The 18,307-nt window shown below is 40.3% G+C and overlaps 1 protein-coding gene across 1 annotated transcript; it reads right to left on the bottom strand.

Annotated features, from left to right (window-relative positions):
- Nucleotides 1–1,497: 1,497 nt before the first annotated feature.
- Nucleotides 1,498–17,105, bottom strand: FAM162B (family with sequence similarity 162 member B). Its single transcript, XM_075338315.1, has 4 exons — nt 16,912–17,105; nt 12,449–12,557; nt 6,674–6,782; nt 1,498–1,790 (listed from the first exon to the last, which is right to left on the bottom strand). The coding sequence occupies exons 1-4, from the start codon at nt 17,054–17,056 to the stop codon at nt 1,713–1,715; spliced, it is 441 nt and encodes a 146-aa protein (XP_075194430.1). The 5' UTR covers nt 17,057–17,105; the 3' UTR covers nt 1,498–1,712.
- Nucleotides 17,106–18,307: the final 1,202 nt, after the last annotated feature.

Below are 18,307 nucleotides of genomic sequence, written 5' to 3'. Positions count from 1 at the left end.
TCCTGTGGTGTCACACATAGCGATGTGTGCTGCCGTAGGCACGACAAACAACCTCGCTACTCACCTGTCAACGATTTTTGGTGTTGGAGCGACCGCTCCAATAACGATTTTTACCTCTTTTGCGATCATTTTAGGTCGCTCAGAGGTGTCACACGCTGCGATATCGCTAAGGACGCCGAATGTGCGTCACAAACACCGTGACCCCGACGATATATTGTTAGCGATGTCGCAGCGTGTAAAGGACCCTTTACAATGTTGAATTGTGCGGCTTTGGGGATTTTTTTTTTCTCCATAAGCTTCTATGTGGAATCTGAAAAAAATGCATGTAAAAAGTAAAACATTATTGCATTTTTAGGTACAGAATCAAAGCTTTGTTTGTACGATTAATAAAGCATTAAAAATACAGCTTCAAATTAATACCAAAAACTCATTTAATTTGGGGGTAAACTCATTTAAAAAGGTACCTCCTATGTAATTATTAGGGAAGATGGGCATTGTGTTATTTGGTCTGGACACATGCAGAAAAAAGCAGCTGAAAAAAACCCTCAGCATTTATACTACATCTGAACACGGACTTGAATATTTCTATCACATTTTTTATGGGTTTAATGGAGAAAAAAAATAAATCATGTGAATTTTTTTTTTACACCATTTATCAATCAATGTAAGTAATCTGAGTGCTGTGCAATTACAAGGACACCAAATATATGTTATTTTAGTTTCCCTTTAAAATACAGGGACAAAGACATTCACTTGTATACACAGATGTATATCTATGTATCAGTATAATTAGCTGCCTGCAATGATAAAAGTTGTGGGTTTGATTCCCAGGAGAGCAGATCTCAAGAGAATATTGTTTATTTAAAAGGGTTCCCCAAGAAATGTTATATGAAACATTTTTTCTAATTATCTTTACTCGGTAAAAAGTTATGCTCTATCAGATTTTAAACATGTCACCTGCCAGGACATGTAGTAGGATGGACTGCGTGAAGAACGAGATAGACGAACAAAAACTGTCAGGCTGAGTGAGATGGATGTTCATTCTCAGTCAACTAAAGAAAGGGGTTTATCTTCACCTTTAGTCTGACTCCACTCCTCCTTGTCCTGTCAGGTTGACTGACCTGTGTCTCGTGCTTCACGCAGCCAATACTACTCCATATCCTCTGAAATCTAGGACGGGTTGTGATTGATATTAGTTGCCATCTTTGGAATCCTCGCAGATGCAGAAGATAAAGCATACCGTTTTGCTAAATAAAGATGCAGAGCCGAGATGCCGGACCTGTCCCCGGAGAAGGAGGAGCTACGGAGCGATGAAGACTCTGAAGAACATGAGTGGAAGTCAAGACACAGCCTTGACCAGCTGGAACATTGGAATGTCTCCCTTAGAACAGGACAGTCCAACTGAATCTGGGACAGTTGGGAGCTATGCTTACAACTAATAAGATATATTACACTGGTTTGCAGTGGAAAAATCTAAACTAATAATGATGACCTAATTTTATTTATATATAAGTAAGGTTTTGCATTGTGCACAAATGTATTCTGTAAGTACAGCCATTGAACTTTGAATAGTTCATACATCACTGACAACAAATTTGCAGATATAAGAATTACTTTTATAACTTTCAGATTTGAATATGATTATAAAAGTTGTGCTATAGGCGGGATTATTCTTTCATATCATTTATCATCATCTCTTGCCATCTCCTGATTTACTTTTCAGCTTCTTTACGCCACTTTTCTTTCTTTGCAAGGTTCAAACTGGTGAGTGACTCATGACGTGCAGCAGCCTGCAAAATAGATACAACCACATGTAAATTCAGAGGTCAGGCTTGTTAATTAACATTATTGTTATTAATAAAGCCATGCCTGGGTGTGGGTTACCATGTAAAGAGGTCTACAGGTTGTCACATTACCCCCTGAAGCCAACAATCGTATTTGTGTTATATTTGTATTTCTACAATGTTGTCCTGTGGTACTAATTACTGGCCACAAGAGGTCAGTCTTCCTTTTAACTCTTGATTGAAAGGACAGAGTTAGGGGCACTTTGCACACTGCGACATCGCAGGTGCGATGTCGGTGGGGTCAAATTGAAAATGACGCACTTCCGGCATCGCATGCGACATCGCAGTGTGTAAAGGCTGGATGATACGATTAACGAGCGCAAAAGCGTCGTAATCGTATCATCGGTACAGCGTCGGCGTAATCCATAATTACGCTGACGCGACGGTCCGATGTTGTTCCTCGCTCCTGCGGCAGCACACATCGCTGTGTGTGAAGTCGCAGGAGCGAGGAACGTCTCCTACCGGCCTCACTGCGGCTTCCGTAGGATATGCGGAAGGAAGGAGGTGGGCAGGATGTTTACATCCTGCTCATCTCCGCCCCTCCGCTCTGATTGGCCGCCTGCCGTGTGACGTCGCAGTGACGCCGCACGACCCGCCCCCTTAACAAGGAGGCGGGTCGCCGGCCACAGGGACGTCGCACGGCAGGTGAGTGTGTGTGTGAAGCTGGCGTAGCGATAACTTTCGCTACGCCAGCTATCACCACATATCGCTGCTGCGACGGGGGCGGGCACTATCGCACTCGGCATCGCAGCATCGGCCTGCGATGTCGTAGTGTGCAAAGCCCGCCTTAGGCTACATTCACACTTCCGTTGTTTTGCATCAGTCACAATCCATCGCCTTGAAAATATACGGTATCCTGCAAAATATTTTGCAGGATTCCGTTTTTTCCCTATAGACGTCTATTAAAGACGGATTGCGACTGATGGTCTTGCGTTGCATCCGCTATGCGACTGATCAGTCATGGAATGACCACCGAGCAGAAGCAACGCAGAATGTAACGTTTTTTGTAGCGTGGAAAAAACGCAGTGCTCAGGATTCCATCGGCATCCGTCGTTGGTTATAATGGAAGCCTATGGACGCCTGAATCCGTCCAATCCGTGAAATGACGGATTCCGGTCACGGTTCCGTCTTTTAGCAACAGAGCATGCTCAGATGTGTAAATTCCTTTCTGGTTAGAAAATCTTTCTCTTTGTTTCTGTCTCTCTCTCTCTGTCTCTCTCTGTCTCTCAGTGTCGGTCTCTTTCTCTCTGTCTGTTAGTCTGGCTCTCTCTCTCTGTTGGTCTGTTGGTCGGTCTCTCTCACCCCCTCTCTCATACTCACCGACCACCGGCACAGCGCTGCACGGCTGTCACACTGCTCCGGCGGCTTCTCCAGCTTTTGAAAATGCCGGACGCTCATTATTCCATCTCGTATTCACTGCTTCCCCTGCCCACCGGCGCCAATGATTGGTTGCAGTCAGACGCATCCCCCAGGCTGCGTGACAGGTGTCTCACTGCAACCAATCACAGGGAGTGATACAGGACGTCCGTTTCATGTAATGAGTGAACAATTAAGGTTGTAAAGGGCACCAGCAGTTCTCTGAGGCAGGAGTGTGGGGGAACTTTAGTACTGGACCAGCTGTAATGCAGCATTGTTGTACTCGATTCTGGAGGACAGCCTTGAATAGAAAGTGGATTTTTCCAGACTGGTGGTATGTCTAGTAAGGTGGTAGCTAACAAGAGCTCCATTCCGTTTGTTACTAAGGGTATGGAATGACCCCTATTGTCGTGCTGTTCATCTGAAACGTTCACAAGTATCATGCTTAATGCGAAACCACTTTGTATGCGCCTCTGTATTATGCAGAAGGGAACTTCCAGTACCCTTTGTACGTACACTTATTTTTAAGTAAAAAAGACTCTTTTTACTCCTTTACAAACTTGTCTGGCTTCCTCATCTTGGGGATAAAGGGGTCTGGCATTACACAGAGCATGGCAGGGCTGAACCTGAAGGTGTCCACAGCACCAATAGTACCACCATGCAGAGGCACAGGACCCCATCTTTCCTTAGCGTGTTTGGACATGGATAGAAAGTGCCTCACACACACTACCACCTCGTGGCACGTTACAACCACAATTAAATTTCATACTTGAAAAATAAAGCTGGAAAATTGAGATTGCTTATGCTAGTTTTCATTCCAAAAAAGTTAATTATGTACCTCCAGAGCTGCATTTACAATTCAGCTGGCCTCTATATTCAAATATGCTAAGATTCTCTGTTTTATTAAGGACAGTATAGAATGTGCTCTGGTGATTTCCTTAACCTTCCAACTAGAGTTGAGCTATTCTACTGAAATTCTATTTGGGCAAATTTACTCAATTTGATTTGAATCTTGGTGTGAATCAGATCTCAGGAATTATTTAAAAATATTCTTCTAATCCCATTTTCTTGGCCTTCCCCATACCTGTTCATATGACACACGGGCTCCAATTGACCCTTTTTGGCTTTTTCCCTTTGGCCATTTCCCAATCTTCTATCGTATCTTTTGGTTCCTTGGTTGACTAAGCCCAATGTGGTTCCATTGATGTTAATGATGTGTGGCCTAGTCTGGAGTGGCACCGATCTCAAGACTCGGAACATGAAGAAGGCCACAGAGGAGTAATCAGAGGATCGGGCATGGAGCTGTACAGCAGTACAGGTTTGGTGAGAGTCAAGAAAGGGAGACTAGAAACATTTAGAGACAGATCACTGCCAATTGCTGAATTCACACAAATCAAACCTTAAAAAATTTAGATTAGTTATAATTTATTTTTTTGGGGAAATTTAAAGCAAAATTAATTAATTTATAATCAATTCTCTCTTCTCTTCATATAACCTTACTGGGAAAAGCGTGTTATAAGAACTCATAAAATCTTCTAAGTATGTGTCTGTAGATAAGCTGTCAACTGGTTTTAAGGTAGGTACTGTACACTATAACAACATATTCACGAGCTATATGAAGAAAATATATAAATATGTTAAATGGAGGTACATACAGTGACACCTACCATGTAATATTTAGACAGTTTATCTCTAGCAAGCACTGAGTTGCAGCAACTAGTGAAATCTATATGACTATTAATTCTGTTCCAAAATTCACATGAAAAGCCACTTCCTATTGATTTCAATGTCAAAACTTGACTACAGTGCACATGTTGTATTTATGTCCACATTCTTTTCCATGTGGAGAAAGAAGTAAAGGTATGTTCACATGGAGATTTTAAGAAGGCGGTTTCTGGCTAAAAAAAAATCGAAGTCCAGAAACCGCATTAAACAAATATAAAAATTGAGCATTTTGTTGTTTTTTATTTTATTTTAGTGATATAGTAGTCATATTTAGGCCTCCTCCACATGTTTCTGTTTCCTGTACACATTTTCCTGTTCCAGACACAAACACATGTCACATGTAGATCCATTAAATTCAATGGGTTTGTGCACATGTCCCATGTTTTCACACAGACCGCGTGTCTGTGTCCTCCACACGCTGTCATGTCCAAAGAAAAAGCCTGTCCCTTAAATAAATTTATTTTTATATATACCTGTTTCCGGAGCTGATGTTGCTTCCAGGCCCGCTCATTCTGCTCATGAATATTCACTGCACTCACCGCAGACCTGAAAGTAACAGCAGCGCCAGAGACAGTAAGTATACAAATTCATGCTGTCCGTGTGCTATCCAGAAGTCACACTCTTAGCACACGGAGAAAACACACCCGGATACACATACTGACCTACACCATGCACCGTCATACATGTGTGTTAATTGCATGTACAAGTGAAAAAGGTCTTAGATAGTGTTTTTTTTTATTTGTTTGTTTTTTCTGGTAAAACACCTCAAGAACTGACATATTGCTCATTTTTCCATGTGGATAAAACATCTCCATTTGCACTGTAGTCATGTTTTCCCATTGGAATGCATAGGACTCTTAGGCGGGCTTTGCACGTTGCGACATCGCAAGCCGATGCTGCGATGTCGCACGCGATAGTCCCCGCCCCCGTCGCAGGTACGATATCTTGTGACAGCTGGCGTAGCAAACATTATCACTACGCCAGCTTCACATGCACTCACCTGCCCTGCGACCGTCGCTCTGGCCGGCTCCCCGCCTCCTTCCTAAGGGGGCAGGTCGTGCGGCGTCATAGCAACGTCACACGGCAGGCGGCCAATAGCGGCGGAGGGGCGGAGATGAGCAGGATGTAAACATCCCGCCCACCTCCTTCCTTCCGCATTGTGGCCGGCGGCAGGTAAGGATATGTTCCTAGCTCCTGCAGCTTCTCACACAGCGGTGTGTGCTGCCGCAGGAACGAGGAACAACATCGTACCTGTCGCAGCACTGGCATTATGGAAATGTCGGAGCCTGCACCGATGATACGATAACGACGCTTTTGCGCTCGTTAATCGTATCATCTAGGATTTACACACTATGACATCGCAAGTGACGCCGGATGTGCGTCACTTTCGATTTGACCCCACCGACATCGCACCTGCGATGTCGTAGTGTGCAAAGGCGCCCTTATTCAAGGAGTACTTAGAGCAGAATCCGCTCAAAAATCCTTGGGAAAAACTCTGTTGGAGAGGGGTTGACACTATAGAAGGCTAAAGGGCCGTTAGTATTCCAAAAGTAGAGTTTTCTTGTACCAGCAGATGGCGCTTGACATCATCAAATTTTATAGATAATCAATTGGAACAAAGTGGTTTTACATTGCCTAAAGGTGCTTAGTGATTTTTAAATCCGTTAATGTAGACTTGTTTACTGTGGGATTTTTGTACATCTAGATAAGATACAGCAGAGAAGTCAATGGCCTTTCAGCTTCCCTACCTTTTTACCGGATGCAATCACGGCAAAGCAGGCCACCACAGTGATTGCGATCATAATGTAGCAAGCCTGGATGCGTGCCTTGTTCCGAGCTCGGACCAGCATTTCCAACCTGAGCGTGAAATGGAAAATTAAAGCAGTAAAGGAAGCATTTACTTTCCATGTTATCTTATTCCATATAAAAATACATTATTACCCCACTGATATATGTTGCCGATAGGCTTTTGGGTTCGAGAATGTAACTATTATTGGTGAAGTAAGTATATTGCAGAATTTTCTAAATTTAATTTAGCTTTACAAAGATCTAGATATCTAAATGTATGTGTCAACAAATTTAGATGAGAGGAAAACGTGTTCTTGACGTACGGCAATTATTGAATGTGTTAAGTGCCTGTGACTGATATATGTTTTTTTTAAATCTAGATAGGCTCCTAAAAAGTAGGATCCAAAAAGTCAGAAAAGTGTTTTTACTCAAAAACTGCAGTGGCATTCTGTAAAAACAGTGTATGAAACCACCCAAATCGTTTAATGACCATTTCATAGTATTTTTTTCAGGGACCATATAAGAGACTTTGTAAATTGTGCTGCCTTTTTATATAGGAACTTTAGAGGAAAATTGCAGTGCTATGCCCTGGACAAAGCTTAATGGGAATCTCTCAGCAAATTTTAGCCACCTAATCCGAGAGCAGCATAATGTAGGGGCAGAGATCCTGATTCCAGCGATGTGTCACTTACTGGGCTGTTAGTGTAGTTTTGATAAAATCACTGATTAATCAGCAGTAGATTATCATTAGAGGACTACTTAGCATGCTGAAAGGTAGTCCAGCATATTCATGAGCTGCGTATAACTGCTAGATCTGCAACATAGAAAACATTGATTATCAAAATGACAGCAAACAGTTCAGTAAGTGATACATCACTGGAATCAGGTTCTCTGACTCTACATTATGCTGCTCTCAGATGGAGGAGCAAAAACCTGGTGACAGATTCCCATTAACTCCTTAAATGCTTATTCTTCTATTCGGTTGGAAAACTTTGAAAAAAAAATAGATGTGCTAAGAAAGTACACCAACTTCATCAGGTCCAAGCTATCTACTTTCTAATATATGGAATTTGCTTAGTAAAATCTACTGTCAAATTACAATCAGTCTCCCATGCTGGTACTTGCCCAGCTTCAAACTGCGTAGCAGCTGCGATCTGACGAGGGCAGGTACATTCAGTTTAGAGTGGCCGTTGACAAATTACAATGACTCGTGGAACACTGAATGTTTTAAAATGTCAAGGTGGGTTATATTTGACTCCACAGAGAAGTTTCAAAATGAATGTCCTTGCTGTTCCAGTTGGAGTAAGGAGCCACTGTCAGACACAGCTGGAATCCTCAGAGAGATGGCAGAGACAGTTTATTACCATCCTTGCCTTCTTGATTGATTGCTGTATACACCATGCTGGAAGCGCTAGTCTTGATTTGTCCTTCCTTTCCAGCATGCAGGAGTTACTGGTCTTTCGGACCCAATTGAGCTCAGGAGGTTGCATTTGCCCTGTAACTGGGGGAATATGCCAGCCCCTGTTACAGGAGAAATCAGCAATAGAAAAAATTACATAAAAATTAGGCCTCCTTTAGGCTATGTGCACACTAGAAATGAACTTTTTCTCAAGGAACTTTCTTGAGAGACTTTCTGGGAGTTGAAGATTCCCGCACCTGCGGGGAAAAAAACGCACCAAATCCGTGGTAAAAACGCATGTGTTTTTACCGCGGATTAGCCGCGATTTTACTGCGATTTCACCGCGGATTTTCCGCAAGTTGTTCCTGACACATGCAAGTATAGAAATTCCGGGGGTATTCCGCAGGTAATAATGTACATGCTCATTTTCTCAAGAAAGTTTCTCGAGAAAATTTTCTCAAGAAATTTTCTTGAGTAAAATCCGCAGCGTGCGCACAGCTATTTTTTTTACACATAGGTTTTGCTGGGAAATGTCTGCAGAAAGATTTCTAATCTTTCTCAAGAAATTTCCACGGCAAATCCGTGGGTAAATCCGCGAGTAAAATGGTCTAGTGCGCACATAGCCTTACAAAGAAAACAAACACCAAAATAGTTTAACTGATTATCAAAGAAAAATTAAAGAAAACCTAAAATGTGCCTAGTCATGAATGTCAGAAAGTGGCATGGTGTTGAACTGGGTAAGGTCTGTTTTGTATAATTTCCCTTGGATGGTATTGAAATTCAGTAACATTATAAAGAGTATACAAGATGAATCGGTGATACTGTACAATGAACACTATCATGTAATCTTAAGCCTTTTTAGTCACACTACAATATCTGGGATTTTGTAAACAGATCATTTCCATTACTGGAAATTGAGTTATTGCCTTTGGCTTTAGAACAAAGACGAAATTTCCAAGTAGATGATGTGCTAAGCCTTTCATGTTTAGATAAGATGCAGATTTTGTCAAGATTTAAATACAGACACAACTGCTAATTGTACAGAAGGCAATATGTCCCCATGATTGAGAAGACAGCCACCAGGAGTATTAGTGATAGTAACGTGGAAGTTACATGTTCAATGTAGATATACCAAGCATTCAGAAGTGGCAAATCCCTGTATTAAAGGTGTTATCCTATGTAGCCGGAGTTTGAAGTTAGATGCATGTTCACACTCTTTTGTCTGTTTCTCAGTAGTCATGGTTTTCCGTAATTATGTTTCTTAACATTACGAGGAACTGTCAGGGCTTAGAGTCATGTAAACATTTTGGAATAATGCTTGTTAAAGTGGAATATTTATTTTCATTCTCAACCAATATTCTCTTCCCTTTTGTATAGAACATACAAGTCTTTCTTATAGGATACAAACTGGAACTGCTATATTTCAATTCACCTGCGATAGATTTAGCAACTAAACACCAAAGTGGATAAAATATAGTTAGTAGAACTCATTGAATTTTCCACATATTGTATAATGCAGTCATGGTCGTAAGTGTCGTCACCCTTGAACTTGTCCCAGAAAATGTAGTATTTCTCCCAGAAAATGATTGCAGTTACAAATGTTTTGCCATCCACATGTATTTTCCTTTGTGTGTATTGGAACAACGCCAAAAAAAAAACAGAAAAAAGGAAAATTGGATATAAACTGATACAAAACCCCAAAATTGGGCCTGACAAAATTTTTGGCACTTTTCCAAATTCGCACCCATGAAATTGTTAAAGAAATTCAGTATTTTTTCCAGAAAATTATTGCAATATCACGCTTTGTTTTACACGTTTATTTACAAAAAAAATGAAAAAAAAAGAAAACAGAAAAAAGGCAAAATAGACATAATTTCACACAAAACTTCAAAAATGTGGCAGATAAAATTGTTGGCACCCTCACCTTAATATTTGGTTGCACACTGTTTGAAATAAATATCTGCAATCAATCTCTTCCGATAACCATCAACAAGCTTCTTACACCTCTTGTCACACAGAGTTTTGCACTAACTTCGCCGACTGTCATGGTAGTGTCACGCTCTGTTCACATTGCAGTTTTTGACACTCTGCCCAATGGTTTCTCTTGTGTCTCTGATTAAGGCTGGACTCAGACGAGCGTATGGCATCCATTGCGACAGCATCGGATGCGATATGCTAATGACCACTGGCTCAGGCTCTGCTGCGAGCATGAGCCGAGTGTCATGCGACTGTGACTCGATCCTACAATCACGTCACAGCTGTGAAGCTGAGGACGGGCGCTGCGGAAGAGAGGGGGGGGGTTAATCCCCCCATCTCCTCCATTGTCAGCCTGTGCGTATATCGCACTGCACTGGGATAACATCCGAGTGCAGTCCGATGTATCTCTCGCACCCATTCACTTAAATGGGTGCGAGGGATACAGCTCTAGCAGAAAATCGCAGCATACTGCTGCTTTTCTCGCATCCAGAATCTAGATGCGAGAAAAGCTGACTAACTGCTCTCCCTCATTGACTAACATTGGTCCGAGTGCAATGCGAGATTTTACAATGTGAGATTTAGAGTATAACCTAACACAGGCAGACTTGGGTGTTGACTTGCTGTGTGCTCAGTCAAAGTCATGCTAGCAAGAGTTAACCTCTGCTAACCTGCTTGTTAGGCTCCTTTGATCACATGTTGTGAGGAAGCCAATCACATCTGCTCTTCTCATTATTTAAGCAGGATGAAATCTTCTACCCATGCTAGCTTTAGGTTATACTGTGTTGGCTTGCATATTTTGGTGTCCCAGACTATCTGGAAAGTGTTGTTTTTTTGCGTGGAGATGTTCTGGAGTTTACTCATATTCTTGTTGTTTCCTCGCTGCTCTTGTTTTCTTCCTTATCTCTTATTGTCTTATAGCTCTGTGAGTGTGAGCTGTGCGACAAAGGTTTGGTTTCCCCTGTCAGTCTATTTTGGTGGGTTTAATCTCCCTCCTACCCGATCCCACCTGGGGGAGCTTGAGTTTGTTTCAGCTCAAAGTTGCTCGGGAGCAGGGCCAGGAAGGAGACTCTATAATTCTCACCTTTTAGGGGTATCACTGAGACCATAGACAGACTCCAGAGACAGCAATGCAAAGAGCTCACTGTAGTCTATTTTCTTTATCTTGGTTTACATATTGCCCATACCTGTTACTTGCACAGGTGAGTTTGATCAGCATCACATGCTTGAAACAATGCTGTTTACCCACTATTTTGGAAAGGTGGCAACAATTTTGTCGTTACTATTTTTAGGATTTTAAATGAAATTACCGTATTATTCATTTTATAAGGTACAGCGGTTTATAAGATGCACCACAAATTTAGAAAGAAAAAAAGGTAAAAAAAATATGGGGTCTATTTTATAATCCGGTTTTGCCTTACTGATGAGGGGGACAGCGGTGGTGAAGTGGGGGTCACAGGAGGCAGGCACGGTGCTGGAGTAGGACGATACTGCGGGTGGTGCAGAGGGGGGCCCAGATGATCACTGCGGGCATTGACGCGGTGCTGCGGCACTGCTCTGTGCTTGGGCGGCACTACTCTGTACGGGGACTGCTCTGTGCTGGCACTGTGCGGCGTGGCTCTGCTCTGTGTGGCACTGCTCAGTGCGGGGCTGCTTTGTGTCGGGGCTGTGCGGGGCTGATATGTACCTGGGCTGCTCTGTGCAGCAGGCGGTGAGGAACGGGCCATTCTAAAGATGTCGGCGGCGCGGGCTTCAAAGAAATGACGGCCAGAGGCGACACGTGCGCAGATGAGAGCTTGAGCCGAGAACTCCATCTGCGCACGCACTGACTCTGTCTGCCATTATCTGGCATGCCTTGCTATCCCACACAGAGCAGAGCCACCCCGCAAACAGCAGAGCCACGCTGCACAGCCTCGGCACAGAGCAGCACCGCACAGCATTCCCCCTGCCTTCTGTGACCCCTCTTTACCCCCCCCCCCCCCCCCCCCGGTAAGCTACATTCGGATCTTAAGACGCACCCCTCATTTTCCTCCCAAAGTTTTGGGAGGAAAAGTGCATTTTATAATTCAAAAAATACTGTATGTTCAATTTACCTTTTTTTCACTGTTTTTTGTGTATAACACAACATGTGTAATTGCAATAATTTTCAGGGAGAAATACTTCATTTTCTGGAACAATTTCATGGGAGCTAACACTTTCAGCCAAGAGTATATGAAGATGACACACTGATGACTATTCTAAATCTGCATTACTTGCTGAGGTGTTTCCTGTTGCTTTTTGGTTATTATTTTACCATTTCTGTAGTGTATTAGCTGTCGTAGGCGTGTCCTTATATATGAATGTATCACATTTTGATTCTTACGGAATTGTTGATGGAATGTCATCTTCTGACTTGTATCTTCCCGTCCATTTAAGTATCTTCTTATCAAAGTTATTTGGCTTGTAGCGAGAAATATTACTCTGTATGTCATCTGTAAATAAGAACATATCAGCAGAAATAGAGAAATGTTTGAAGTTTAATTCTACTGTCCATGACTATATGATCATAATAATAATGTTAAGTACTCATGATGCACTATACCACATGGAGTCCATTATTATTCCACTGTACTATGGAGCAATATAGGGCCTCATGTGTTGCATTTCATTGCTCTGTGGACTGCTTTTTTTCTGCTGGAAACATTGAGGATATTTTATATATACAAAGAACGTTTTAATTTCCTATTACTCCCAATGGACCAAAAGTACTGTGCCTTTTGACTAAAAGGAGCAATCAAATACATGAGACTCTACCCTCCTCACTATGTCCATCTCACGTATCTGCATGATAGGAAAGCAGACCTGTACTTGTAACATAAAGCAATAAAGCATGATATTCAGCTGACAGATACATTTTAATTCTAAAGAACAAGCTCCTCATAAATGGAGCATCTATTGGAGCATGCGATCATTATTGTGCCTGATTCAGTATAAAGTACCATATAAAAGTAAAGACATATGATATACCATTTTTTTTGGACTATAAGACGCACCGGACCTAAGACGCACTCTGGTTTTAGAGAAGGAAAATGGGAAAATAAAATTTTAAGCAAAAAGTGTAATCATGACACACTGTAATGGGGCGAGGATCTGCTGCTGACACTGTTATGGGGTAATGTCCCCAAATTCTCTAACTAAGGTACCCCATCTAGGATGTGTATGGCAGAGAAAAATTAATGAAAGATGGCGTGTATACGCAGCCCCAATCAAGTTACGAAGAAATTCAAGCTGTTCTTCAAACTCCGTGTACATCAATGTCAGTACAAATTATCCGTCTACAAATGAAATTAAATGCTGTGGCAGGAGACCTAAGAGGACTCCACTGCTAATACAGAGACATAAAAAAGCTAGACTGCAGTTTTCCAAAATGTATGTGAGTAAGCTAAAATCCTTTTGGGAAGGTATCTTGTGAACAGATGAGACCAAGATAGAGCTGTAAGATAAAGGAAAATATTTTACTGTTTAACAGAAATGGAATGAGGCCTACAAAGAAAAGAACACAATACCTATAGTCAAATATAGTGGAGTCTTAAAGATGTTTTGGGAATATTTTGCTGCTTCTGGCACTGATGCCTTGACTGTGCATCATGAAATCAGAAGATTATGAAAGTATTTTGGGTCGCAATGTAGTGCCAAGTGTCAGAAACCTGGGTTTGCATCCTAGATTATGGGTCTTCCAGCATGACAATGACCCAAAACATACTTCAAGAAGCACCCAGAAATGGATGGAAACAAAGCGCTTGAGAGATCTCAAGGTGGCAGCAATGATTCTGGACCTAAATCCTATTGAACACCTGTGTAGAGATCTTAAAATTGTTGTTGGGAAAAGGCGCCCTTGAAATTTGAGAGACCTGGAGCAGTTTGCAAAAAAGAGTGAACCAAGATTCAATTTCAGAGGTGTAAGATGCTTGTTGATGGTTATAGGAAATTATTGACTGCAGTTATTTATTCCAAAGGGTGTGCTACCAAATATTAAGTTGACAGTGCCAACAATTTTGGGGGTTTTGTGTGAAATTATGTCCTGTTTGCCTTTTGTCTCTGTGTTTTTTGTGTTATTCCAATACACACAAAGGAAATAAATATGTATAACTCAATATGTGTAATTGCAATCATTTTCCTGGAGAAATACTTCATTTTCTGTAACAATTTCAAGGGTGCCAACACCTTCGGCTATGACTGTATGTGTATGGTATATATGTTTATATACAGCAGGTGAAATAAATATTGAACACGTCACCAATTTTCTAAGTTAATATATTTCTAAAGGTGCTATTGACGTGAATTTCTCAGCAAATGTTGGTAATAACCCATTCAATCCACACAGGCAAAGAAATCAAACCATAGAGTCTATAAATTAAGTTATGTGTAATAATGAGATATGACACAGTGAAAGAGTATTGAACACATGAAAAAAAGAAGTGCAAAAAGCCATGATAAGTTATGACTCAAGTTGATATGAATCAGTAATTAGAAAGCAATCCTACTGCATATTGAAAAATAATAGCTGGTTCATCTGATGGCATAGAAAAATGTGTCTCATTTCCAAAGTGCCACAGAAAAAAAAATATGTCATCATAGGTAAAACCAGTGACCTGTCTCAAGACTTTTTGGAATTTCTAAACAACTGAACGCTCGATTGAGCACTGTTGGATACATAATCCAAAAGTTGAAAGAACATTATTTTACCATAAACTGGCCACAACCAGGTGCTCCCAGCAAAATTTCAGACAGAAGAACTAAAAGAAATACCAGAAGAGTTGTCCAAGAGCAAAGGACCACCTGTGGAGCGCTTCAGAAAGACCTGGAATCGCACTTACAATTGTTTAAAAAAAACCAGATAATAAATAATGCACTCAACCTCTATGGCTTGCATGCACACCACTCACCACACAAGGCTCCATTGCTGAAAAAAAAGCATTTTGAAGCGCATTTAAATTAGAAAGAACCCAGCACTCAGATCTAGGATGCTGTGTCAAATAGGTTGATTTAATGGTGGCTCAACAGGTGTATACAAGTAACATTTCGGTCTATAAGACCTTTATCAAACATATACTAAAAGAAATAATAGAAAAATTGCATCTAAAATATAATACACGTTTGAGATATACAGGATAAAAAGCTCAAAGCATATATTCAACAGTGGTATTCACAAAGATATATACATGTAGCAGAATCCAGCAGTTTGTACATGTATTCGAAAAACCCTAAAGAGTTACAGTATGTTAAACAAATGCTGAGAAATTGCGCATCATTTATTGGTGGATATATATGCCAGTGGATATATAGCATAGAAAAGAATATGAGGCTATTAAAGATCCAGTTGAGAGGGGGAAGAGGGAATGTCAGGAGAATTCATGGAGAGTCCCTCAAGCTGTGGATAAGGGAGGAACAAAACGGATCTCCGGAGTCCATGGAATTGTCTAGGCAAGGGAGCCCAAGAGAGAGTGCAAGAAAAAGAAGAGAAGCAACATGCTGGCACGTCTATTTGTGGCAGTTCTTGAAGCACTGACTCCAGCAGTAGTCCACTCCTTATGAATTTCCCCCAAATTTTTCAATGACCCCCTTTCTTAACAATTCTATCAAGGCTGCGGTTATCCCAGTTGCTTGTTCACCTTTTTCTACCACACTTTTTGCTTCCAGTAATATGCTTGGACACAGCACTCTGTGAACAGCCAGCTTCTTTAACAACAACCTTTTGTGGCTTACCCTTCTTGTACAGTGTGTGAATGACTGCCTTTTGGACAACTGTCAAGTCAGCAGTTTTCCCCATGATTGTGTAGCCTACTGAATCAGACTAAGGGACCATTTTAAATGCTTAGAAAGCCTTTGCAAGTGTTTTGTGGTAATTATTCTAATTTTCTGAGATAACTTTTGGGTAATCACTGGCTATAAGCCATAATAATCAACATTAACAGAAATAGACACTTGAAATAGATCACTCTGGTTGAACTGACACTATATAATATATGCCTCTCCCTTTTTATGTTGAATTAATGAAATAAATAAACTTTTTGCTGACATTTAACTTATTGAGATGTACTTGTGTATAGCTTGATTTTTTTTGCTTGTGTGATTTGGATGGGTTGTTACTGACATCTGATGAGAAATTCATGTCAATATCACCTTTATAAATATATTTTCCTAGAGAATTGGTGACGCGCAATATTTATTTTACCATATATTTATATATATATATATATATATATATATATATATATATATATATACTGTATATATGTATCATTCCAGGTTTTATGTTTATTGTTTGACCTGATGGATAGCAGTATTATGTGGCTAATATTGTTAAAGCAAAGATTTAAATTAGATTACAAAACAACCTGTCCCAGAAATCAAAGTAATTTCCGTATTACCCTAAATGACCTTAGACTTTGGTTATGAAACAAATATATTTGATTACCACATGTCAAAAATTACATGCCACCAGTCCTCATTTACATAGGATTGCGACACAGCATTTTTGTTTAATGATGCTAGACACTTTTTCTTTCCTGGAATTTGTAAAAGGTAATACTTGGCAGATATACAACATCAAGCTCTTTGGGAACAAAAATATGGAGTAAGAAAAGTACTTGAAGTATATTTACAATAATATAAAACATATAATATAAAAAAATCTTATAATATGTTTAATACAATCAATATGAAATATTAATATTTAATAATCTAATATACCTATATTCATAATAATTGTATGCCATTTAGATATATTTTCATGCATTTCTGCTTTATGGTTAATGCTGTCTTGTACTTACTAATAGTACTTACTTCTTGGACTGAAGTTTGAAGAATAAAGAGCAGGAACAATCTCCCGACGTCTTGCTGGTCTTAGGGTTAGCATCTGATGAGCAGATTTATACCTAATCGTGGTTAATGTTAAACATTTCTTCATTGACTCAATAGTGAACATCATTCTATTCTATAAACTGTTTGATTTGTCTTCATATCCCTAGCTAGTAGCTAAATGGCATGATGGAAAAAGGCCAGCTTTTTTTTCTCCTAAAATACGTCATTGCTTGTATAGCCCACCCTCTGTTCTCAAGACATTGTTTTTCTGTGTCCTGAGAACAGAAGGAAATTTTTATTTTGTCTGTACTGAAAAAGTATTTTAATGGAAAACCAAGAAAAATAATATATACAGATTTGCTACAATCTAGTAATCTTTTTATAAATATAAAAACACCCAAAGTATTAAAACCACTTGTGACAATAATTGCATTAATTACCTCATTGGCATCTGTGAAGTGATGGGATATACTAGGCAGAAAGTCAAACAGTCAGTTCTTAAAGGGAATCTGTCAGCTGTTTTTTGCTGTGTAATCTGAAGACAGCATGCTCTAAGGGTTAACAATTATATTTCAGCCATGTGTCTCTTATCATAAAGTGTGGTTTTTGTTTACCTGCAATATTAGTTTACATTTCTGTTGCTTTATCATTAGTTGTACTTAGGAGCACATGAGCTGTATCCGACTCCACCCCCTTCTGGGATTTGAAGCTTCTGTCTATGGAAATGTACACTGAAAACCTGGTGTGGGTGGGGTTAGCCTTCTGAGCACTGCAACATCCTAAAACTAAAACCTTTGATTGTGTCAGAACGGCTGCACCAAGTAATCTAAGTGATATATCGTTGGATTCAGAGTCTCTTTGCCTACATCATGCTGCTCTGAGATGAGGTAGCAAAAACCTGCTGACAGATTCCCTTTCATGATTTGCTGGAAGTAATACATTTAGTGAAACCTAAGGATATATGCAAATTGATCTGAAGAGAGGAAATTGTGATATTGATATAAATGGATGGCCTTTTATGGTGATCCGCTATATAATGGTTAGTATCTACAAAGAGCAGTCCAAAAAGTAGAAATAGTGAACTGGTAACAGGGTCATTGGTGCCCAAGGCTCATTGATGTACATGGTAAGCAAAGGTTAACCCACCTGGTCTAATTCCCTGTAAGGCTAAGTTCACACAGGGCATCTTTTGCTGCATTTTTGGTACGTTTTTGAGGTCACGAAGATGCACCTAAATGCATGCATTTCCTTCTCCCAGCAAAGTCTATGAGATTTCGATTTTGCTGTCCACACTAGGCGTCTTTTGTTGGCTGCATATACGTTTTTAAAGATGCACCCACGATGCAGCGTGTCAATTTTTTTTGCATTTTTCCAGCAT

Source organism: Anomaloglossus baeobatrachus, chromosome 3, assembly GCF_048569485.1.
Source record: "Anomaloglossus baeobatrachus isolate aAnoBae1 chromosome 3, aAnoBae1.hap1, whole genome shotgun sequence".
In the NCBI taxonomy this organism is placed as follows: Eukaryota; Metazoa; Chordata; class Amphibia; order Anura; family Aromobatidae; genus Anomaloglossus; species Anomaloglossus baeobatrachus.
Note: the sequence above shows the minus strand (reverse complement) of the source record. Positions and strands in the feature narration are given on the sequence as shown.